This window comes from Pyrus communis, chromosome 4 (assembly GCF_963583255.1).
Source record: "Pyrus communis chromosome 4, drPyrComm1.1, whole genome shotgun sequence".
Lineage (NCBI taxonomy): Eukaryota > Viridiplantae > Streptophyta > Magnoliopsida > Rosales > Rosaceae > Pyrus > Pyrus communis.
The window spans coordinates 11,343,675-11,368,325 of record NC_084806.1 but is presented as its reverse complement, the minus strand read 5'-3'; the positions used below and the strand labels follow the sequence as shown (position 1 = coordinate 11,368,325).

General features: G+C 37.7%; 5 protein-coding genes across 5 annotated transcripts; 3 read left to right on the top strand and 2 right to left on the bottom strand.

Annotated features, from left to right (window-relative positions):
- The first annotated feature begins 4,745 nt into the window (after positions 1 to 4,745).
- Positions 4,746 to 9,455, top strand: LOC137730724 (glutamine synthetase leaf isozyme, chloroplastic). Its single transcript, XM_068469683.1, has 14 exons — positions 4,746 to 4,905; positions 6,401 to 6,670; positions 6,792 to 6,831; positions 6,923 to 7,026; positions 7,111 to 7,159; positions 7,253 to 7,359; positions 7,589 to 7,676; positions 7,805 to 7,933; positions 8,035 to 8,109; positions 8,230 to 8,283; positions 8,365 to 8,402; positions 8,512 to 8,671; positions 8,777 to 8,837; positions 9,017 to 9,455. Exons 2-14 carry the CDS (start codon positions 6,417 to 6,419, stop codon positions 9,154 to 9,156), a joined length of 1,299 nt encoding a protein of 432 aa, XP_068325784.1. The 5' UTR covers positions 4,746 to 4,905; positions 6,401 to 6,416; the 3' UTR covers positions 9,157 to 9,455.
- Positions 9,456 to 9,854: 399 nt separating this feature from the next.
- Positions 9,855 to 11,424, top strand: LOC137730525 (membrane protein PM19L). Its single transcript, XM_068469516.1, has 4 exons — positions 9,855 to 10,121; positions 10,284 to 10,503; positions 10,705 to 10,750; positions 11,210 to 11,424. The coding sequence occupies exons 1-4, from the start codon at positions 9,995 to 9,997 to the stop codon at positions 11,327 to 11,329; spliced, it is 513 nt and encodes a 170-aa protein (XP_068325617.1). The 5' UTR covers positions 9,855 to 9,994; the 3' UTR covers positions 11,330 to 11,424.
- Positions 11,425 to 12,110: 686 nt separating this feature from the next.
- LOC137731596 (protein FAR1-RELATED SEQUENCE 7-like) lies at positions 12,111 to 15,301 on the bottom strand. The gene is made up of 2 exons (XM_068470751.1): positions 15,020 to 15,301; positions 12,111 to 14,648 (listed from the first exon to the last, which is right to left on the bottom strand). Exons 1-2 carry the CDS (start codon positions 15,061 to 15,063, stop codon positions 12,320 to 12,322), a joined length of 2,373 nt encoding a protein of 790 aa, XP_068326852.1. The 5' UTR covers positions 15,064 to 15,301; the 3' UTR covers positions 12,111 to 12,319.
- A 5,096-nt stretch (positions 15,302 to 20,397) lies between these two features.
- Positions 20,398 to 22,315, top strand: LOC137730597 (BI1-like protein). The gene is made up of 4 exons (XM_068469584.1): positions 20,398 to 20,756; positions 21,338 to 21,451; positions 21,593 to 21,750; positions 21,841 to 22,315. Exons 1-4 carry the CDS (start codon positions 20,477 to 20,479, stop codon positions 22,045 to 22,047), a joined length of 759 nt encoding a protein of 252 aa, XP_068325685.1. The 5' UTR covers positions 20,398 to 20,476; the 3' UTR covers positions 22,048 to 22,315.
- A 295-nt stretch (positions 22,316 to 22,610) lies between these two features.
- On the bottom strand, positions 22,611 to 24,492 carry LOC137730596 (protein DOS2-like). The gene has a single exon (XM_068469583.1). The coding sequence runs from the start codon at positions 24,146 to 24,148 to the stop codon at positions 22,799 to 22,801; it is 1,350 nt and encodes a 449-aa protein (XP_068325684.1). The 5' UTR covers positions 24,149 to 24,492; the 3' UTR covers positions 22,611 to 22,798.
- Between the last annotated feature and the right edge of the window lie 159 nt (positions 24,493 to 24,651).

Here is a 24,651-nt window from a genome sequence, read left to right as displayed (position 1 = left end):
CCCTTAGTTTTTTTTTTGTTTCAGTTTCGTACCCAAACTTTGATTTTTTGACAATTCAATATTTCCATTAGGCTGTCTGTCAAGTTCTCCTATAAGTAATGAGGTGGCATAACTTTGGCTTATCATATTTGCTATGTGGATGAGAGATTCTCTCGTAAATCCAAGCCACCATGTCTAGTGCTAATTCTTGGAATATGATCGGCTAAGGTTATGTCGTGTCATCACTTAACAAAGAACTTGATAGAAAGCCTAACGAAAATATTAAGTGTCAGAAAAATCATTTAGGTATGAAACTTAAACGAAAAAAATTTAAGAATAGTAAAGTGCGAATTTCACGATACTTAATGATAGTAAAGAGAGAACTATCCTTAATTTTAATAATAAAAGGAGTATTAAGTTGCATGATTAGTCGATGATTGGCTCATATGCGTAGTTTAACTCGCCTAATTTTCTATGACTCAAATCAACTCCCTTTTCCGTTGTAATCTTTCTATCCTCATTCATCAATATGGTATTTGATTTCCCCTATAAAAATATAAATGTTATTGACATTCTAAATAAAAAAATTTCTACTTATAAATTTATATTTATACTTTTAATTTTTATTCAAATTTAAAATCATGGCCCTGAGCCATTTAATATTGTGATGTAGTGGTATTTCTTTTTATTTGTAAGTGTGAGGTCGTAGGTTCGATTCTCACCAAAGGCGAATTTGAACCACAATATGGCTATCCCATTGTGAGGCTAAGCTCACTCCCCACCTCTTTGGTGTAAATAACATCGTTTGTTAAAATATAAATAAATAACTTCTTTTGAAAATATAAATAAATAAATAAAGAATGAGAGCACTATAACTATTTTGAAGTGAACAACAACTCCCAAAATAATTTGTATTGAAATGACTTATTAACTTGTTGGTTTATATTTATGGGTTACAAAATGTTTAGAGGAAGGGAAGGCTACCCCATTTCAGGATCAAGGCATATCATAAGTTTATTTGAGGACTTACATATCTTAGTTTTTTTGTTTTTTCTTAAATATGTAACTGATTAAGTTAGTTCATTGTATTATTTTGTGAAGAAAAATGGTCATGCAAGACACATTTAGAGTAAGATAATATGCGTGTGTGGGAGTTCTAATGAGCAATATATTGTTAATAAAAGTACAATATTTTTTTCATGAAAAATTACTGTAACTTTGGAATTTGAATCCATATCTACTTTTTGCACAAAATCAATCACTTGCATCATATTGTTAAAATGTTTTTTTGAGGGTATATATGGCATTTAACATGGTCTAATTTATTTCCAAATGGAAGTAAAACAAATACAAATGTAAAGGGAAACTAAGAAATTGGCAAAAAAATCCAAGTTAGTGGGATTCAAGGGTAGCCTCTCACTTTTGCATCAAGGTTGAATAGATAAAGTAAAATAGGTAATGATAATGACCATATAGCAATGTTGGGAAATTCATGATGTGAAAGAAGCACCCACCTTACCAAATGGTTTCCACTAGCTTTATACTTGTGTCACCAACACAATAAGGATCACTCATTTGCCTTCAAATAATAGGCAAACCAATCACTCCAATCCAAAGACATCCCAATTCTATGCCAACAATCTTAAGGCTCATTTGAAACTGTTTTTAAAATGACTGAAAATACTTTAGAAAAAAATATTTTTGGATTCCAAAAGCACTTAAAATGTTTCTTGAGAAGCACCAGTTATGTGCTTCTTTTGGGAAACACTTCAAAATATTTTTCTATGATTCACTTGCATTTTTACTAAAAATTGGTTCTAAAAATATTTCACAAAAAAACACTTTTATCCATTTTAAAAATAATTCCAAACAAACCCTTAGTCACAAAATAAATGCTAAAAGCAATATAAAAAAATTAAAAGAGAAATTGTCTGAAAAGTCGAATAAAAATGCTAAAAGTAGACGCTCACTTGCACGTAAAAGACTAATTCTAACACATTTCTTGTCCAAATTCAAATTCAAATTCAAAAATAAATAAATAAATAAATAAAAAGAAGGGCATATAGAGTGCATCTCTAGAGACAAATATTCCCACCTCCGTGCCCGATAACACGAACAATTTGTGCATTGAATCGGTTTCTCCCATAAAAAATTTGTATACACAAATAACCAGTGTATAGAAAGAATGAGACACTCACTAATTGAGCTAAACGTATTAATTTTTAAGACAAAAATAGAAAACACAAATCATTATTGTAAGGGAAGAATAACAATTGGACATTTTTTAATCATGTTTCATGGAAGTGATATAATGCACATAAACATAACATGTTGTTTTTTTTCTAGCCCACCATCTTACCTAGTTTGTTTTTCTTTAAAAGAGAGACCAGCTAGTAGGGAAGTCACGACAGTTCACCCTTTTGGATGTCGACAAGACTCACAAAAGTTGTTCAAACCATCATCGCGTGATTCATTAATACAAAAAATCGAACCCAGGGCTTAGTTTGTTGGATTCGAGAACTTTGGGTTTGTCAACCCTTAATTTGGATTTTTCAGATGAATAATTTGGTTATTAAAATAGGATTTGGATCCCACCTGGATTCAAATTGTGGAGATCTTAGGAATCATCACATCTTAACCATTCATCGTATATCGTGCGGTCAGAAATCATTTGAATTTTATTATTTAAAATTAAACAAAAATAGTAACTAATAAAAACTGATCGTACGATATACAATGAATGATTAAAATGTGAAGATCCTTAGAATCCCAATAAAAAAAATCCGAAAAAAAATTCTCATCTATTAAAATATTTTAGAGGGAAGGTCACTTGCCGAGTAGTATATCGGTCACCAAGGTCCAAAAGTAGGCCGAAAACCAAGAAAGATAACGGTCCAATTTTGCATCCTTTAATTTTAGCTTTAACAAACCATGTATTATGGGTGGAAAACTTTAATCCATATTGTTTTTGTTTTTTCTTAAATAAAGTATAATTAAAAATAATAATAGTTAAAGTCATCCCACTTCATTGTGGCCCATTTGGAAGTGGACCTGCATCAAGGGAAAGTTGGGCCTGCAACCTAAAAAAGAAGAAAGCCCAATTTCTAAATATTCATTAGGTTTTTTAAAATGCAAAATATGATAGTTGACAAATGTGAGTTACCAGTAAACTAACCACTTATGCCGGTAAACTAATCATTTACGGCTCGTTTGGAAGTTTTTTTTTTAATGAGTGAAAGTGTTTTTAGTGAAATTTTTTTTGGAACCAATCTTTGATAAATATGCAAGTGAATCACTTCAAGTACTTTTGGAATCCAAATTTTATTTTTTTAAAGAGCTATTTTATAAGTACTTCTAAATGAGCCCTTATATCGTGTAACTATTCTATATTGAAGAATTTAAATATATCCATTACTTATCGTCACTGAGAAAGTTCTTATATAGAACATAGAAGAATGAAGTATTGAGAAAAGAAAATGAAGTTAAGAGAAGTTCATTAATAAGAAATATTTGTTACATCAATCTCACATTGGATCCCACTAGTGAGTCACTTTCAACCGCTACTTATTTATACTTAGAATGTCACTGTAACGGTATCTCAAATTAGCGAAGCACAATCATGTGACGAAGTTAAATATATTAAAACACCGTCACAGTTACATCCTAGACGTAAGTCTCTTTCCTTTCAAGTAATAGAATAAAGTAACCTATCTCTTAAACCAAAATGGGTGAGCAAATGTGTTATATTATTATATGCAAGTCCAAATTTTCTTAACTGCTTTGTACTCTTAAAAGCTAAGAGCTTTGTTGGAGATACAGAAGTGCAGATGCTAGCAAGACAAATACAGAGACTCTCCACACAAAGGCTTAGCTGGAAAGCATGTGAAAAACTCAGCCACTATGTAGTAGAGTTGTGAGGTCATTCGAAGGAATGGCATTTGACATGTGCATCTCAAATCTTTATATAAAGACACACCATGACCATTTACCCTGTGGTCCCAAAAGTGTAATTTACATAATGGTGGGGTATTGGTGGTGGTGTTAATAGTGGGTTGTGAAAGCTAGAGTGTAGAGGTAACAATGGTGGTAAGAACAGTGGCAACAATAATTATGGTTATGATGGTGGTGACAGCGATGTAATGTCCATTTCTCCAGCAACCATTACCAAGCATTTGTTGGATAATTAGAAATTAAGAAAAAGAGGGCTTACACCTTACTATATATCAACGGAATTGATTTTATCACATGTTTGTTTTTATCTATTAATTTTATTTACTTTATTCCATCTAACAATTAGAAATAAGCGTAAAGTATGCATGTGGAAAAAAAAAATTAAAAAAAAGTGTGCTGAAATCAGTTCCATGTATCAAGTATTATACAACCCAATTATTAGTTCATGCAATGAATTTATGATTTAAGTATGAATTTAAAAACAATGGGAATTCAGTCCTCATGACTTTCTTGTTCTAGAGAAGTAAATATATTACTTGACATGCAATATCTAACCTTGACCAAGCATTCACACCATAGTTTATTACTTTACATGCCTATCAAAAATATTACATAATTCTCATTCATTGTACTAAGAAAATTTGGTGGGGAGAGAAAGAAAGTATAAGAAAAATTGAAGAACCTTATCTTGATTTTACTAATCCAAAACCTTTCTCTTGGAGCCTCTAAAAGCACCAAAAACTATTTTCCTCCACACATCCACACATCCACACACACCCCTATCTGCTGAGGAAAGGCCAACAAATCTTTTACCCATCACCCACTATGTTATACGTAAACTCCCCCGACCAAAAAACACATCTCCTCTCTCTCTCCTCCTTCTCTCCCTCTCTGTCTCTCTCTCTCTATCTCTCTTCATCTAACTCATAAGCTCTGAGCAGTTCCAGCCAAGTTGCAGCGCTCTTCTTTCTTCAGGTAAATGGCAATGAACATGTTTATGAATGGGTAATGGGTTAGTCAAGCATTCATTCAAAATTAACAATGTCTGATACATTTGACCGTTTCTTGTATGAGCCTGTTACTCCTGCTGCAAAAAGTAAGACAAATGGTAGATTTTAAGTATATTTTCTTTCTGTGTTTATTCTTTTTATTTTGTGAGAATTATTACTATCTTGTTTATTTTTAGGTGGGGTTTTGTTTTGTCTTTTCTTTTTTTTGTTGAAATTGCTTAATCCAATCGCTCATAAGTTTTATGATGATGTTACTCATACACTTTTTTTTACTTCTCACATACCTCTTTTGATTTTTTATTGTCGAATCAATTGAATTGAAGAAGATCAATGCATAAAAGTTAATGAGTGTGTGTGAATAGCACCGCTCTAATACGAAAAAGGGAAAGAGTTGGGGTCTTTTTAGTCATTTGGTACGTGCTTTACAATGTCAAATGTGCCTTATTCCTCTTCAATTCTTTTCCACTTGTCCCACAAATACTAAAGCTGACTTGTTTGATTTTTATTTAGGTCTCTAAATTATTTTTTTGGATAAAATAAGTCTTTAAATTCATTAAAAATTGTTATTTTCATCCCTATTGTTATATTCAAAGCTATTTTATCCACTTTTTTGTCAACTTAAGTCAGTTAACATATTTTAGAGTGTAACACCGTCCTTTTCTCGCCTATAAGCCCTTAATATTTCATATAGGTTGTGAATCAAACATCTAATTCACTATCCAAAGTTAACTTCATACACTATTTCAATATGAAAAATTACTAATCTACTCTCTAATATTGTATCACAAGCAAGTAATATGACTTAAATTGACGGAAAATTGAATATAGTAGTTTCAAATCTAATATTAGGGATGTAATTAACAAATTTTTATGGTTCAAGGACTGATTTTTTCTAAAAAAAAAAAAATATAGTTTAGGGATCTAATTTTCACTCAGTGATAATTCAGAGACTAAATTGGCAATTCATCTTTTTTTTTTTTTTTTTTTTTTCATACAACGATATTCACCAATAGTAATTTCTAAACGCTAATGTGCACTGCTAATTAGTGCTAATTTTCTTTCGAATGTTGGAAGAGGTCACAAGTTCAAGGGCAAGACAATACCGCTAACTTGAAAAGTTCACGAGATGTTAAGCATGGTAAAACAATTGCGGTAATGATAAGAAAGCAATGCATAAACAAGTGCTTAACATAGAATTTGGAGTAGCAAGAATAGACACTGCATATCCATACAAAAAACAAAGCAGAAGGAGAGACGAGGCGGTCGATTCGATGAATTTCATAGTTAAATTGTATAAGAACTAGAAAACACTTGGTCTGTCATGTTATATAATGGAAGGAATGCAATTTCGTCAGTGTTGTGTTTTGATGTAAGTTTCGCAAGTTCGATAGATCTTGATGTTAAGAGGCCTTGATGCGTTTACTTACAAGTCCTTGATGATGGTTTACACTGTTTTTCAGTGAGGAGTAGGCCGAAATGGCGCAGATTTTGGCACCCACTTCACAATGGCAGATGAAAGTTACAAAGAGCTCAGCAACTGCCAGTCCTATGACAGCAAAGATGTGGGGTTCTCTTGTGTTGAAACAGAACAAGAAAGGACCAACTCGGAGCTCTACTAAATTTAGAGTGCTCGCCACCAAGTCCGAAGGTTATACCATAAACAGGCTAGAGGGTTTACTAAACCTGGACCTCACTCCATTCACTGACAAGATTATTGCCGAGTACATTTGGTATGCCTCATCTTCTCTGCTAGCATCTGATATTCGTAATGCATGTTAACATTGTTCATTCTTTGATATCACGGTAGGTTTCTTCCGAAAAATGTTTTGATCTTTTATCATTTTGAAACAGGATTGGAGGGTCAGGGATTGATGTCCGTAGCAAGTCAAGGGTATGATAAATGTCCATGGACTTTTAAATTTTAACTTGAAAGTTTGAAGTTTGATTAGTCTCATGCATATGCTTGTTTACAAAATTTTCAGACAATTTCAAAGCCTGTTGAAGATCCTTCTGAGCTTCCCAAGTGGAATTATGATGGATCAAGTACCGGACAAGCACCCGGTGAAGACAGTGAAGTAATCTTATAGTAAGATCTTCAGCACAAAACCACGTTGTTGGTTGTTTCTCTTCATTGTTACAACAGGAACTTGATATAACTTCTATTTTCCAGCCCCCAGGCGATATTTAAGGACCCTTTCCGTGGTGGCAACAATATTCTGGTAGGCATCATATATAAATGTTTGTACCATGATGTCCGGTGAATTTAATCATATAAAACTTAACTGACATCATTCTCTGTGTGCTATGCAAAGGTAATTTGCGATGCATACACACCGCAAGGCGAGCCTATCCCAACAAACAAGCGCGCCAGGGCTGCTGAGATTTTCAAGAACAAGAAGGTTATAGACGAAGTACCATGGTAATTTCTCCTTTGATACTTTTGCCTTGGTTTTAAGTTGCGTGTGTGTGCGCCTGCCTGCGTGTCGGGTAGGAGATTAGGACTGGAATTATAATTTTCATCTCTTTGTATTGATGCTTAGTGATTAACAGCGTTGTCAAGTTTATGTACATAAATGTGTCAAGTATGTGTTACACTACGATTACATATTTGGATTCGAGAATCTACTAATCTCGACCATTATTTTCAGGTATGGGATTGAGCAAGAGTACACATTACTCCAAACCGATGTGAAATGGCCTTTGGGTTGGCCAGTTGGAGGTTATCCTGGTCCTCAGGTTGTAATTCTGTTTGCAAGTATCTGTCAGTTTAGCCTAAATAGTTTCATTTCTAGTAATTAAAGTCTGTCTTATAAAATCTTTTGCCTTCAGTAAGTATGGGGTAATAATGCGTCTATTTATCGCAGGGTCCCTACTACTGTGGTGCTGGTGCTGACAAGTCATTCGGCCGTGACATATCAGATGCTCACTACAAGGCTTGCCTATATGCCGGAATTAACATCAGTGGCACCAATGGGGAGGTTATGCCTGGCCAGGTTCTCCTCTTCCCCTTCTCTATCTCATCCTGTTTCGAAATTCAAGTACTGTAGTTACCTTGCTTCATCCATCAGTAACAATTATCGGTATTATCATGTAGTGGGAGTATCAAGTTGGTCCGAGTGTGGGAATTGAAGCCGCAGATCATATCTGGGCTTCACGATACATTCTTGAGGTAACTCATCCCGGCCATAACTTGGCGGCAGTTTTGCAAATGAATGGTATCATTGAACTAGTGTTGGTGTGTCGATGTGTCCTATGATTTACTAAACATTGTCTTTCCCTACCCCGGCAGAGAATCACTGAACAAGCTGGTGTTGTTCTCACACTTGATCCAAAACCGATAGAGGTAAATAGTTTTTGCCATATGCCGGTATTTTCTGTAAATATGTGCAGATGAAAGAACTTGTCTCCTATTTTGCATCGACAGGGTGACTGGAACGGTGCAGGATGCCACACCAATTACAGGTATTTGGACGATATAACATTGATGAAATGGACAATATAGATGTATAATTGGATGGTATGCTATAACTGTTAGGAAAAATAATATATCGAATAATCATTGCTTTCACAGTACAAAGAGCATGAGGGAAGACGGAGGCTTTGAAGTTATTAAGAAGGCAATTTTGAATCTGTCACTTCGCCATGGTGAGCACATTAGTGCCTACGGAGAAGGAAATGAGAGAAGGTTGACAGGAAAGCATGAAACAGCCAGCATTAACACATTTTCTTGGGTATGCCTCAAATTGTTACCTGTTGGTATTGAACTTTAATCAATGGAACAACGGAATTTGCCATCATGTATTCATTACTATATACCGGTTCACTGGATTTTGTAGGGAGTGGCTAATCGTGGTTGCTCAATCCGTGTTGGTCGTGAAACTGAGAAGCAAGGAAAAGGTACTAGTACCAGTTTCAGTATTACTATCTTAACCTGTGGTTAAATGTTAAATATGTTTCAGCGTTGTCTTTTTTTCGTATGCTTCACCAGTATACTCCCAGCGTTTGCCTTCTGATATGTCACTTTTATAAATGACCTGCGCAACTGAACCTTTCGATGTTGCTTGCTCTTGTATTAGGTTATCTGGAGGATCGTCGTCCAGCTTCAAATATGGACCCATACATTGTGACCTCACTGCTGGCAGAGACTACATTGTTGTGGGAGCCAACCCTTGAGGCTGAAGCTCTTGCAGCTCAAAAGCTTGCATTGAACGTCTGAAACCAATTCGTCGAAGATAATCCACTGGGGCTGCAAATGCTGTCAATTGGGACAAAACAGCCAAATGTGGGAAGCATTTTCCCTCACCTTTTAAATCCTTTTGAGAAGATCCTTTGTAAATAAAGGTCCCATTGTCAGTGATTGTTCATCTCATGCTCAACTGTCAACTTTGTAGACTATTTTCTCGTATCGAAGAAATTAATTGTGTAGATCAGAGCGCCTTAATTGAATCATTTGACAGTTTATTGGATAATTTACTTAGCATATGAACTCTGGTTTTGTGCATAAAAACTAAAGTTTGGAACTGATTGGAACGGTTCATCCTCGTTCAAGTCTTCTGTTAGCTCCAAATCCTCCGTTCCTACAAAATTCACCAAAATCTGAAAACACTATGTTCATCTACTTTTATAGTCACGCATAGACAGCTAAACGTTCTTCATTAGATTCTGGTACAAGTGAGCTTTCAATGAACGATTTCAGATCATGGGATACATTTTGTGTCGAACTTATTAACCGGTTAGCACTCAAGCCCTGCTGTTTACAATAACGCTCGTTTCTTTTGCCAATAATCATTGAACAGAGAAAAGAAAAACTTTATTCTTTTATTTTGTGTGCTTAGCAAGGAAACTTTATTCCACCAAAAAATAAATTAAAAAAACCAAAAAATTCTTTGCCCCTTCCCTGAGGCAATCCCCATGAAGGGAAAGAATGTAAGCCATTTCTTTGAATTAAAGACAACAATTTAATATCCAGAATATATAGTTCTGTAAGCTAAGCTCAATAAGCGTGACAGTATTTAGTCCTTCTCTTTCCATCTCCCCAAACAAATTCAAAGGCCATGGCTTCCGGAGGGTCAAAATCTGCAGCATCAATTCTCCTAGTTGTTAATCTTATTCTCTATTTCATTGTCATTGTCATTGCTTCTTGGGCTGTCAACCATGGAATCCAAAGATCTCGCGAAACTGGTAATTATCGATTTGCATAGTCCTTCAATTACGAGAAATCTTCTGGCGTGACCATCATCACAGCGTCATGTGATTGAATTGTGGCGGTCACGCTGAACAATTTCTCGTCAATTACAACTTAGTTGTGGTAATTAACAACAATTAATGTGCTTGCATATGCAGCATCTGTTCTGTCAATTCCAGCTCGGATATTTCCAATATATTTTCCATTTGGGAATTTGGCAACTGGGTTCTTTGTGATCTTCTCCCTTATTGCTGGAGTTGTTGGATTTGGGACCTCACTCACCGGGCTCCACAACGTTTTTCAATGGGACGGTCCCAGCTTGCACACAGCTGCTGCCTCTTCTCTTGCTACTTGGTCACTCACCCTTCTTGCCATGGGGTGAACATTTCTGCTGCTGCTTGTTTTTTTTTTCTTTGTAAATTAGAAAAAACACCCCGACAACGATAAATTTAATATAAAAGCATTTTAAGAGCTCAATTCAAGGGGAAAAACCGTTTTTCTATCTACTTGTTATCCTTCTAAAGTGCAACGTTATCAAACACTTAATTGCAAATTTCATCTCCACTTTTGCTGTTTCAGATTGGCTTGTAAAGAGATTGAACTTGGTTGGACAGATGCCAACTTGGTAAGTTGCTGCTTTTATTTTTGAAACATAAAACCAATGGGAGGGTCATTGGATTATTTGGCGAGAAAAACTTCCCTATCACCGATTTGTATAAACTGTCATGTGAATTCTCTCTCTCACTATGTGACTCTCGTGTTATAACAAATATAGATACAACCGGTTGCACTTAGACCTAAGCTTTTCTTGTACTAGGCACACTACAATTAGTACTAGCAGCCTTTCTGATGAAATAGATGCATATACATTGTCCTTTCGCACACGATCCTCACCCACCAGTCGTCACATGATTAATAGTCGTGAAAAGAAAGTTATATAGATAATACATTCTTCACACGTAAGAATTTTCAGGCGGATCATACAGGGAAAGAGCATAGAGTAGTAATTTTTTAAAGTTTTATTGCATAAAGACATGAATCTTAATTACATGACTAATCATGGTATTATGTATTGGATTAACAGCGTATTTTGGAGGTCATAACAATAATTGTGAGTGCAACACAAATGTTTTCCACATGTGTCATTCATGCTGGGGTTGAAGATGCTATTGCTCAAGAAAGTGGACGCATTAGAAGAGTTTAAGTACATGTATAAAAAAATTTCCTACAAGAGAGATTTTACATTAAATTTATCTAAATTATACGAGAAAAATTTAAATTTGCGCACAGAATAAGAAGCATATGTATGAATGAATTACGCATTTTCGATATGAATGTTTGTTCATAATATCACTGTGTGTATTGATTTCTACACTCTACTTTTCTTCGTTTGTCGTGTTTAATTTTTGTTTATTAATTTCTTTATTTTCGTCTTCATTTGCGTATTTTTTGTACGGTGCAATTTTTATTTTCGATATTCACGTTGGTTTTTGGATTGCTTCTTTTGGCTATCCATTGTATTATCGTATGATGTTGCGATGCTTTTTCGACTCCATACAGGCTGCCTCGGTCTGAGTATTCATAAACCAAGAAAATGTAACTTGTCCTCGATCAAAATCCATATCTCCTTATGATGTTGCGACGTCAGATGTTTGTCGAAATTCGGATTTCATTCTCAAAACTTGGGAGATTGATTGCTGAAATATCAGTAAAATCTTCGGTGTTACGTCAAAATATTGGGTGGGATACCAATAATATAAGAATCAAACTCCTAAAATGGGCCGGAAAATATGAATGCTACGAGATTGATTCTTATTTTTAATTCAATAGATTGAACTCATGACTATAATGCCTATACGAGAGACAGAAAAGAGATGACCAATCATAAAACAATCAGTACAAACACCAAACTTTGAAGGCAAACTCGTGCCATTTCCCAACTATTGCTTAGAAATTAGACCCCATTTCTCACCTGCACAAGTAACTGGAAAATCATGGTAATCTTCATAAACAACCAAATATTTACATGACTGGTACATATCAACAGCAAATTATCCAAGGCAAATCAATGGTCTTTCTGTTACAAAACCTAGACCGACTGTCAAAAAAAGGACTAGCTACTTATGCAGCTCAAAAACTTCAAAATCTATCCATACAGACTGTCAGAGATGACTGACTCTTGTTCCCCACACACTTACCTCTGCCAACAAAGTTTTCGTCCGCCCTCTCGCATAATTTCGTAGGCGAGCTTGTGCTTTTCAAGCGATGTTGCCCCAGCCTCTATGTATTTACAGGCTGCTTCTCTCAAACTCCACACCATCAAGGCCTTCAGCTCTTGAGGGTTTCCACCCAATTCAGATTCACAAGGAATACCATATTCAGCATTTCTAGTCCAACGGCGTAAGATATAGCAATGGGGAACTTCTTTTATGTCCAAGATTTGGAAAACTCTCAACACATGCCTACATAGTATACCTTCAAATTCAAACATTCGACAGCTACAGCCCACTTCGGGAATGGCCGCACCAACAGTGACTATAGATTTCTCATCGTCATTCCCACACTTGCGGACCAAATACCTGATGATTGCCCCTTCATCATAAATCTTAAATCCCAGATAACTATAGGATTGTAGAAGTTCTTTCTGAAATACCCTGAATGTGTTCAGTGTATAAAGTCTTCTACATTGTTCTTCTAATGGTTCTTTCGTCTGCAAGTAAGGTTTCAAGTTAAAAGAGTTAAAATCCTCTTTTATTTCTTCTTCACGCCGTCGCTCAAGGCCTCTTTCATATTGTGAAACAAACTCCTTAAGTGGTGTTTGGGCATTGAAATGTGCACCAAAGAATGATTCTATACTTTCATTGAAGGGGATGCCAGCAAAGAATGTAGCTCGTAAGTATAATGGAACCCAACTCCTGCGCTTTTCGTACATTGCTTTCAGCCAAGCGTTATCCTTCAACCCATACCTGCTGAGGAGTGCATTCCATGCGGTTTCAAATTCATTGGCTGTTTGACACTGATAAATGCACTTTTCATATTCATATTTAAAAGAACCATTCATTACACTTAGATGCTCACTTTCTTTTGCCTTGATCTGCCATAACGAGAAACGATGATGGGTTCCTGGAAGAACTTGCATGATGGCCTGCTGGATCACATCATCTTGGTCAGCTATTATTGACAGAGGACGACGCCCTGACATTGCCCTAAGCCATGTTTGAAACAACCAAGTAAAAGATTTCTCAGACTCATCAGCAACTAGGGCACAGCCAAGAAGCACCGGTTGCTTGTGGTGGTTGATTCCAATGAAAGCGGCAAATGGCACCAGATAAATACTTTTCCGATATGAGGTGTCGAAAATAATGGCATCACCAAACTGGCTGCATGAAAACCTAGACCTCCCATCAGCCCAGAAAATACTCATGCAATTACCATTATCAACTTCTACTGCATAAAAGAATCCTGTATCTTCAGCCTGTTTGGTTTGAAAATAGTCAAACAGCACACTGTACCAATCACTTCCAATGTGATTTTCTCTATGTCTTTTGACAAGGTTACCATTGTTTATGTCAACAATATCTTCAATCTCCAGCCCTCCGATCTCCTCTTCTATGAACTTTTTTGAAGAAAAAAGATTTTTCTTTTGAACTTCCAGGTGAGACTCAAACTCATGGTTATGATTTTTATCAAAACGGTCCACTACCCATCTTCCAGAATCTTGTCTCTTAATCCTCATGTATGCCCCACAACCAACTCGTGATGGATGCTGAAACCCTTCCTTTGAACACACAAATCTCCGAGATGTAATTGAACCATCAAGCTTTGAACGAAACAATTGACCAATCCTGATTCTAAATCCTGCATTCTCAGCATATGCATGATAAAATTGGTATGCTTCATTGGCTGAATTGAACTCTAGACCTGCAGATAGATCAACTTCTGACTGCATTTCATCTCCACCCCGTTTTAAGCGCTTGGCAGTTATAACTCCAGATGGGCAAGGTGGTTTATCCTCAATTGCCTTAATCAATTTGACTTTTGGCCTATGAGACACTTCAACAACCGAATTTGTTGGCATTGAACTCTTCTTCTGAAAAATCGGGGAATGATTTTCCTCTGTAGATGATCCAAGACCATGATTGTGATCCTTCAGGAAAAGGTCTACAACCCATTTCCCAGAATCACGTCTCTGCACCCTTATTAATGCCGGGCATCCTGTCCGTGAACTAATCTGAAACCCCTCCTTAGAGCACACAAATCTTCGAGAAGAGACTGATCCATCAGTTCTCGAGCGATACAACTGACCAGTTCGAACTTTAAACCCCATCCGTGCTGCATAGAGAGTGTAAAAATCACGGGCAACATCTGCTGAATCAAACTCTAACCCCACATACGGTTCAAGTACTCCAGACTCTCCCTCATCCTCTGTATCGACAGCATTCATCGGAGGCATCATTCCTAAAGGGTACGCCTCGATAACTAAGTTGTTCCCACTGTCTTCAATCTTACAATCAGTATCTAAGCTGCGTCACACGAAATAAAAACGACATGAAAAATCACAAATACATTAGCCACAACAACTTGATTAACAGTCTGAAACAACATTAACCGATCCTCAAAAGCAAACTTTATGCAAAAACTAATCTATTAACACGTTCAGCAACTCAGCAGCGCATGAATGTGAATAGTGATTAGCAAAATAATAAAACAAAAAACATAATTATCAAATCAATAAAAACAATTTGTCAGCAACCAAACACAGCCTTATCCAATTAAATTAAAGAAAAATACTCAATTTCACAAATACAAAATGCACGACAAAGAATTAAGCTTGATTGGGTAAGACAAATCAAATTGGGGAAAAATCAAACTTAGGGTTTAAGTTTCAATTTACCTTCTGATATTTGTGAAGTGGGTGGAGCTGGATTCCATGCCCATTTCTGAAATTAATAACACTACCAGTGGTGAGCGATGATTTCGAAGCTCAAAACGCCATTTGAGGATTTCGTGAGCGTATTTTGGCGGGAAAATTGATTGAGGAAAAAAAATCAGAGGGCGCCCTTTCGGAAATCTGACGAATTTGTGAAATGATGAATGGGAAGTGTTTTGGGTTTTGGATCTCTCTGCTCTGGCGTTCGTTTGCTCCTAATTTCAGGGTTTGACCTAATTTGATTGTCATTTGGAGCCCATTTGGGCATCCACTGACATCACCGTCATCCAATTTTTTATGCTATTTTATTTTTTGATTTTGGGAACTTGCATGATCTCTCTTGTACTATTTATTTATTATTATTATTATTTTTTTAAGAGGTATTACTTTTTTGGGTAAAATACAAAAAACTACTTTAACTATTGGTATCACGACACTTTTATATCTCATCTTTTAAAATTGACAATGTCATACCTCATTTTACGAATTTGTGCCAATGTCAGACCTCTGTCAGTTTTTCTGTTAATTTATCTGTTAAATGCTGACGTGGTCAGTGACATGACCCACTTACTACTCCAACTAGATTAAAAAATAATAAAAAATATTTTTAATAATTAAATATTCAAAAATTAAAAAAATTAAGAATAAAAAAAAATTTAATGGCCTAGAGGTGCAGGCCTTCCCTTTCCTCCACCCGCACTAACCTTTTTTCTTCTTCTCTTCGACAGTCCCCAAACCCTTCCCCATCCCCCAACCTTCCTCCACCACCATCTCTCTCTCTTCTCTCTCTGGGATACAGTCTCCCTCGTCTTCTTCTTCATTCTCCGACCACCCTCCCCACAACATTTGTGACGAGGCTCGCAGCCACAACACCACCCACTCTTAGTACTGGCGCAAGAGAAGAAGAGAGGGTGGCAAGTACTGGCAGGCCCCTTGGTGTCCCCGCCGGAATGATTGCCTCGCTTAAGTGGGACGAGGGCAAGAACGAAGGAGTGAGGCCGGTTGACGATGCGCAAAACGACGGGAGGGAAGGCACTTATGTGGACCTTACCGTCCAGGACCTCAGTTTTGTGAGGGGCGGGATCGACTGCTACAGCGGATGGGGGGTCGCGCTTGGGTCGAGCTCGTTGTCGTCGTCTTCGGCGGCGGCATAGGCGTCGTCTTCGTTGTCCTCGCGCTTGTTCCAGCGAATATGGGAGTCGCGCTTTCGCTTCCACCATTTGTCGTGTGAGTCTGGAAAATTGAAAACAATGTTGGAGTGAAAACAGAAATTGTGGAGTACGAGTTGCTGTGTGTGTAATCAATTGAAATGTGTCTGAATTTCTAGAAAGAGAAAAAGGTGTAGAGAGAGAGGGTTTAGGTCTGAGTTTTACCTGAAGGAGAAGCTGGCATTTTTAGAAGAAGGAGTGAATTGGAGATTTGTGGGGACTTTGATTGGCTCAAAATTAGAAATCAAAGGCAGAGACACACATAGAAGAGAGGATGGTGGATGAAGGTTGAGGGGATGGAGAAGGGTTTGGTGGTTATCGAAGAGAAGAAGAAAAGGGGTTGGTGCGGGTGGAGGAAAGGGAAGGGCCGCATCCCTAGGCCATTTTTATTTATTTTTTATTCTTAATTTTTTTAGTTTTTGAATATTTAATTATTAAAAATATATTTTATTATTTTTTAATCCAATTCGATTAGTGAGTGGGTCTCGTCTCTGCCCATGTCAGTATTTAACAGAGAAATTAACAGAAAAACTAACGGAGGTCTGACATTGGCACAAATTCGTAAGATGATGTATGACATTATCAATTTTAAAAGATGAGGTATGAAAGTGTCGTGATACCAATAGTTGAGGTAGTTTTTTGTACTTTACCCTACTTTTTTTGTAAGAATGGGTAATGTTAGGGAGATTAAATTTTTTCAACTAAATTTGTAAATTAAATGATGTGTTGTGGATGATTGGATTATTAAATAAGTGTCGATTAACGTGCTTATTTCTTATTAATGACACATCATTTGGTTTAAAAAATTTAGTCTCCCTAGCATTACTCTTTAAAAATTCATTTGCCTTTAATTTCCATAAAACTCAAAGATAAATGTCAGCTCAGATAAACCTAGAATATTTTTTTACAAAATAAAAAAAACCTTACGCAACTCGCTTATAGCTCAGGTGATTAAGAGCATTCGCTCATGCACTCGAGGTTTCATATCAAAATAGATGGTTCACTTACTATTCGTTTTAATGTAGGATGTGGTGATGTATGATGAGTTTCATTTTCTTATTAGATAAATGAATCACATATGTTACCAAAATTGAAAAGAAGAAAACTCCTTCTATCTATACTACTCATTAATAGAGAATAGAACACTCTTTCTCAACCGAAAGTCTAAAAATTATCATTCTTAACACTTTCTCCAAAATTGAACAAAAATAAAAAAATTATGGGGGTAAAACATTGTTTCAGTGCAGGCCGCGAGAGTATATCAAATTGAGGCAAACTCTGCATACTAGATATGACATCAAAATAATAGGTGTCAAGGTTGGCAGTGAGACAATGGAGGAAAAGCTTCATTGTTAAGAGGGAAATAGCCTGGTTCATTAGCTAAGGCCCCTAAATGACCGCTCAGTGATAACGGAGGCAAGGGTGCAAAGATAGCTAAGAGGTTTGCCTAGAAGCAACCACCCTTGAAAGAGTGGCTAATAACTCACTGATCTCTTGAGCCAATGATGAACGGGGCTGAGTGATCTGCCGAAGCTGTGGGATGTAAAAATGCATCGGTAGGGGAGCGTTCCACCTAGAGGGAAGCACCCACGCGAGCGGTGATGGACGAAGCGGAAGCAAGAATGTCATCTTGAGTAACGTAAACATTGGTGAGAATCCAATGCCCCGAAAAACCTAAGGGTTCATCCTCAACGTTCGACCAAGGAAAATGAGTCAGGGCCTAAGATTAGGTCGAAAGACGTATCGTTAGACCTGACCTAGATTCGATTACAATCGGACTCATATCGGATAGGATCTTTATCAAATTTAATTTAAGACATATAAATATTAAAGGATTGAGTACCTAAAACCCTCCAACCTTTTAGTGTCATTCCTAAGGGCGTGAGGGGTTATGGGTTTTCAATGATCTTAAGGATAGAGGATATGCTCCAAATATTTTCATGTATACTACCATGATTCAGGGTCTTTGCACAATGGGTTATATTGGGGAAGCAATGAAGTTGTGATTTGAGATGATTGAGAAGGGATATCGTCCAAATGATTACATATACAATACAATGATTCTTGGATTCTGTAAGATTGGTAGTATACAATACAATGATTCTTGGATTCTGTAAGATTGGTAGTTTTGAAGAGGCCAAGATCTTTTACAAGGAGATGTGTGATAAAGGTTGTAAAGAAACCACAGTTGGTTGCAACGCAATGATGAGAGGACTATGATTACATGGAAGGCCCGATGAGGCATATAGATTGTTCACTGAAATGCCCCATAAGGGTATTGTTCGTGATTTGATAACATTCAACACTCTCTAATCCAAGGTTTCTGTAAAGAGGGCAAGATAGTAGAAAGTAAGAACTTATTCCGAGAGCTCCTGACTCAAGGCTTACAACCATCAACTTACACATACACCCCACTTATAGAAAAGCTTTGTTAGGTTGGAGCTGTACAAGGAGCAAAAAGTTTGTGGAATGATATGAAGAGTAAAGGTTTGGAACCAACTTTCGGTACTCAAGATTATATCCTCATTGGATTTCGTGATCAAGGATATGCTGCAGAGGGAATGGAATGGTTCTTAGACATGTTAAAGAGTAAGCTTAAACCAAAGCGCAAAACTTTTGGGTGACTGGTTGAATGTCTTTCACAAGGAGATAGGTTGGATGTTTAGGGCAGATTATACAGTAGAAAAACATATATGTTATTCTCTGGTCAATAAGCGGGTGAACAACCATTTTGTTGAAACATGTCTAGGGGAGATCATTGAACGAAAGTGATGTTTCAAACCATCTTGATATGTTCCTTGTAACTTTTGTAAGTTACTTCTTTTTTACATGAAACTTGCGTAAGTTACAGATATCAGTAGGTATAAATGCAAAAATGATATGTGCCTTTCTTTCAATTGTTTTACGGCTAGTAATCATTTTGCACCTTGTTTTGTACGTTTACTGTGTTATGTGTAAAGGTCCACTCCTACGAAATTAGTTTATGAATAGGAGGCTCTTCTGTTTTTGGACGAAGAGACATGAATGAAAGTTATGAATCTAAACTAGATGGTTAATCGATACTTTGAGCCTCAAAGCATCCTTATGCAGTTGTTTATTTTACACACATCTCTTATATGTTTTAACTCATCCACACCCTCACCTTGCGCTTCCAGCTTAACTATACCTGAGAATCATAATATGCTTTGTTTTGAGACAGTGTTGTAGCTCTGGTTACTCTGGTCCCTCTGGTCTGGTGTGTTTTTGGACTTGTATTCTGGGGTTTGGTTGGTTATCTCGGTGAGCACCGGCGCATTTATGCTTTGTTATTTTGGTTTGCTCAAACTTTGGCAATGGTGATAAAATTCTGATGTTGGTTTTCTGGGTTTTGGTTTGATTGTTAAATCACAACACCACATAGTTTTATTAATTCTTATAATATGTGCGGACAATACCAATCGATATTAATGAACAACATCACGTGAGTGTGGCACGGTCTCACCAAAACATGCGTCCTGTTTTTCTTTGGGACAATGGTTAGTACATTGTTTTAGACTTCCAATTACACAAAGCAAAACAAGTCAACTTGAATTTGTACTTTTTCCCCATGCGAAAAGACAATGTTTCCCCAAACTAAAATACTAGAGTTCATACACAGTATTAATACAAACAAATTTAAACTTTGAGAACTCATCAATTTGACGAATAAACAAGGCCTTCGATACTAACTTGAATACCAATTTGCAATATAAAATTTTCATAAAAAATTACTTTTTTTTTGCCTGACGGTGTGACCATTTCATAAAAATCGATTAATTTACAATTTTTTTTTTTTAAATCACATTTTACATAGGATTTCTCATTTGGAGTCATTTACACCCAAAATATAGATCACTTTTCCCATGGGAATATAGGATATTCCGATCCCTTCCCCATTTTTATATGACAATTCGACATTATCGAATATGTCACTGCCACTTGACCTAATCTTATGTTAATGAATTTTAAACCATTTAATTAAAATTCTAATTAAATTCTATTTAGCGCAGCATCACAGTCCAAACGACACCCGCATGTCACTCTATCAAAACGCCAAAAAGTCCAATTTTTATTTTTTACTGAATTATTATATATTATCCGCCAACCAGAAGAAACAAACCCCATCATCATTCAACAACGACCTTTCCCCTCGCCCAGAAAATTCCCGAGAAAGTTCTCGAGCAACAGAGAGAAAATGATGAACAAGATGCACGGGTACACGGAGGTGGGTACGAACAGCGGCGGCAAGGCGGCGGAGGTGGACATAGAGTCGGGGGAGTTGCTGTACCCAGGTCTGAGTAAAGGCGAGAACCAACTCCGATGGGGATTCATCCGCAAGGTGTACGGAATCTTGGCCGCCCAGATGGTTTTGACCACTATGATCTCCTTCGTCACCGTCCTCTACGCTCCGATCAACGATCTCCTCAAGGGCAGCCCTGGAATTCTCCTCTTCTTTGCCATCCTTCCTCTAATCTGTACGTAACCCTAATCTGAAAAACCCTTATTTGTTGCATTAGTTGTGGGATTTGCGTTTATGGGTGTTGGTTTTAGATCTGAATTTGGTACTTTGAATCAAAGATCGAGGCTTTTTCTTTGAATTGGGGTTTTGCTGGGTGGTTATTTGGTACTAGATTTTGAAATTGATTCAGATTTGACTATTCTGTGGGCGATCTAGGTCTTTTTATTTGGTGATCGAATTTGGGTATTGTTTGATTTTTCTAGTTTTGTTATCTATGATGCGGTTACATGGTTACAAATGCTTGGAAAATTTGAGAAATTTATCGGGTCTGTGATATGAATATGATCGTTTTGATATGAAACTCGAAAATTCCTGTTTTCTAAGGTAGATTTTCATTGAATTACCCATTGATCTAATTGTTTGTTGGTTGAGGGGTTTTTTTATGAGTTCTTGGAAGTTTTTTTCTATAAAATTTATAGTTTCTTCTTTCTTGGGGTGTTTTTTTTTCTAATTACTACGATATCCACTACTGGGTTTTTGTTTTCTACATTATTTTCTTATTTTGCTTTATCTTATTAACCTTGAATTTCGACGCAGTGTTGTGGCCCCTGCATGTGTATCAGCAGAAGCATCCCCTCAATTTTGTCTTCCTTGGACTTTTCACTCTGAGTTTGAGTGTCACAGTTGGCGTGGCCGTCGCGAATACGGACGGTTAATCTTATTTCCCGACATTTTGAATGTTTTTATCGACATCTTGCAATCCGAGATTGTAGGGGGTTGCTGATTTTTCATCTTTGTGGGAATTCCTTAGCTTTTGGAATTACACTCATCCGATTATGTTTGTGCTTTCAGGAGCAATTGTGCTTGAAGCTTTGATTCTAACCTCAGCTGTGGTTGCATCCTTGACTGCTTACACCTTCTGGGCGTCTAGGAAGGGCAAGGACTTCAGCTTCCTCGGACCAGTGTTGTTCACTGGCCTCATTGTCCTCCTCCTAACTGGTTTCATGCAGGTCGGATTGTCTTTCTATTAATTTGTTCAGTACTTTTCCCTAAATACTTGAAATATCGACCTGACTTGGTGGTCGTGTACCCTCTTGCAGATGTTCTTCCCTCTTGGCCCTACAACTAATGCCATATATGGTGCCATTGGCGCTGTCATTTTCTCTGGGTACATCGTCTATGACACTGACAACCTGATCAAGCGCTTCACGTACGATGAGTACATTTGGGCCTCCATCACTCTTTATCTTGACATTCTGAACCTCTTCCTGACCATATTGCGGATGCTGAGGCAAAGCAACAATTAGTCATGCCAATTACCGACTACCGATTCAACTCTCTGCAGTCTGGTTTTGGCTAAACTCTGTGCGGACATAGTATATATAGTCCGAGCCTGAACATAATCATTGTGGATGTGGCGTATATGTTTCCCTTTTACTCTTTAAACAGTTTCTAAAGCCGAGTGAGCTGCCTCGCGTTACGCCGATTTCTTAGTATTTTTACTTTTGCCCAAACTAAGTGTGCTACATCTCATTTATGCGAAACATTTTACATTGTATGGATTTGGTTACTCAACTTGTTCGAACACCGGATTTTCTCATTTTCGCTCACACGACACACTATTTACCGGCAAAGCCCCGGCAATTGCTGCCATGAATGTATCTCACACGACACGCTATTTACCGGCAAAGCCCCGGCTATTGATGCCAAGAATGTATCTACCAGGTGCCGATATAAACGAGATAACGTACTTGGTTTTTAAGGATGATTCTCCATGCTCAACTCCGAAGCATTTGCACGGTGCACCTTTGAAATTTGTACCCGAAATGTAACATAACGTGAATTGAAGGGTGCAAGGAACTCCGTTGAATGTATAGCGAAGGAAACCCCGTATCGGGTTTCTAATTTTATTGAACTATAAAAGGTGACATAAACGCAAATGTAAATCACTTAAAACTTCACAGAACAGACGAGAGAACATATTTACGTCGTATAACAACCAACCAAACAAACAATTATCTTCACAATGCTTGCCATCTTCTTGTGACCGCAGTTTCATCATGATTTAATAGCGCCGTCGTCTTCATCATCTTCGATATCCCAGCTCAAATCCTCCTCTTCCTCTGCTGCACTGAGCCGCTTATGTAAATTCGCTCTATTCGCACTGCTCCCCGTTGCATCCCCTTTGCTCTCATCAATGCTTCCTAAATCTTCAATCTCATCCCACCCAAGATCCTCCTCCTCAGGCATTGAGGGCTGGCTCGAAACAATCGAAACATCACTCTCCTTGCAAGAATCACCACCATCAGTCTTCCCTTCCGACACTTCATCAGATTTCGACTCTGCCTTATCCCCACCATCACTACTCACAGACTCCCTTGCAGCATCTTCAACACTCTCAACATTGTCACCCTCCCTTGCAGCACCTTCACAAGAAGCTTGCCTTTGCTTCTCCAACTCTACACTCGAACCAACCTTCATATCCGACCCATCACCCTCTTCCTTCCCTACATCTTTATCTTTATCATCATCACCATCATCATCAAAATCCCAACTCAAATCCTCTTCCTCACCCAAAATTGCGCGATTCACGAGTTTCGCTCTCGCCTCCTCAGCTTCCTTCAGCTTATGCACCCGATAAAAGTACCTAGACCAGAAGCTCTCACTATCAACCTTACCAGGCACAATCTCCGCATAAATCTCACCAAGCCCTCCATTTTCCCTCATCAAATTCTCGACTTCCTCCACCTTTTCGTCCAGCACAAACCCTAATTTCCAGCTCCCATAGCTCTCCAAATCCTCCGGTTCCTCCAAATAAGTATTCAAATTACTCTGAACCGCACGCACCTGAGCGTCAAACCTACTGTACTTTCTCAAATCACTACCACTGCTACTCAATCTCTTATTATCACCACTACTCTCACGATTACCACTAACATTATCATCCAAATTATCGGATTCAACATCAACATCAGCTGAGATTGCGTCCCTACCGTGAGAGATGATCTCCGCCGTCGATTTCCAGACGGTGCCTCCGATATCATCGATCGCCTGGCCCACCGTCTCGAGCGATTCCTGAGCCACCGACGCGCCGACCTCGAGCGAACCCGGAAGATCCTTGACGGCGCGCGAAGCCACCTCCCGGATCACCGCCGTCTCCTTCTTCAACTCGGAGCCGAACTCCTCGAGATCCCGGCGGTAGTTCTTCATAACGGATCCGGACTTCGTCGCCAGAGTCGTGATCAGACCTCCGAAGCTCCATGCCCCGGTGCCGGAATTCGGACGTGGACTTAGTTCCGGTTCCGGATCCGACACCGGGTTCGGGTCGACGCCGTCGTTTGGGGCGTCGTAGTGCGGATCGTCGGAGTGAAGGGGCTCGTCGGAGAAGACCGAGTTGAAGAAATTCATCCGTGATAGGAGGAGAATTCGGGGTTTTCGAGATTTTTGTGGAAATTTTTGGGGCTCAGAGATTTTCTGCAATCGGATTCGGAGTCCGAGATTAACCCGGAGCTCTATGCGTACCGAATAAATACTCTTTACAATAATAGTGACATGGGTGGCTTAATCTAGCTTTTAATATTTTGAAAATATGGAAATTTGAATTAAATATCCGTTTAAATGCTAAAATTGATATTTTTCTGTTTTTTCATTGTAGCGGAAGGGGTGGATCACTCAAATACTACGAGTCCTATCGTACCATTAAATAACTGAGTTCCGTTCGGATCAAGAAAATTCTCAAAATAATGGTACCTAAGATGCATATTATAGCTTCAATTGCTAATGTTATTTATAACTGAGTTTCGCTCTAGTAAAAAAAATTCTTAAAATAATGGTAACCAAGATGTATATTATAGCTCCAATTGACAAATTATTCTCTCACGTAACTTAGATTTCAAATTAGCCATAAACCA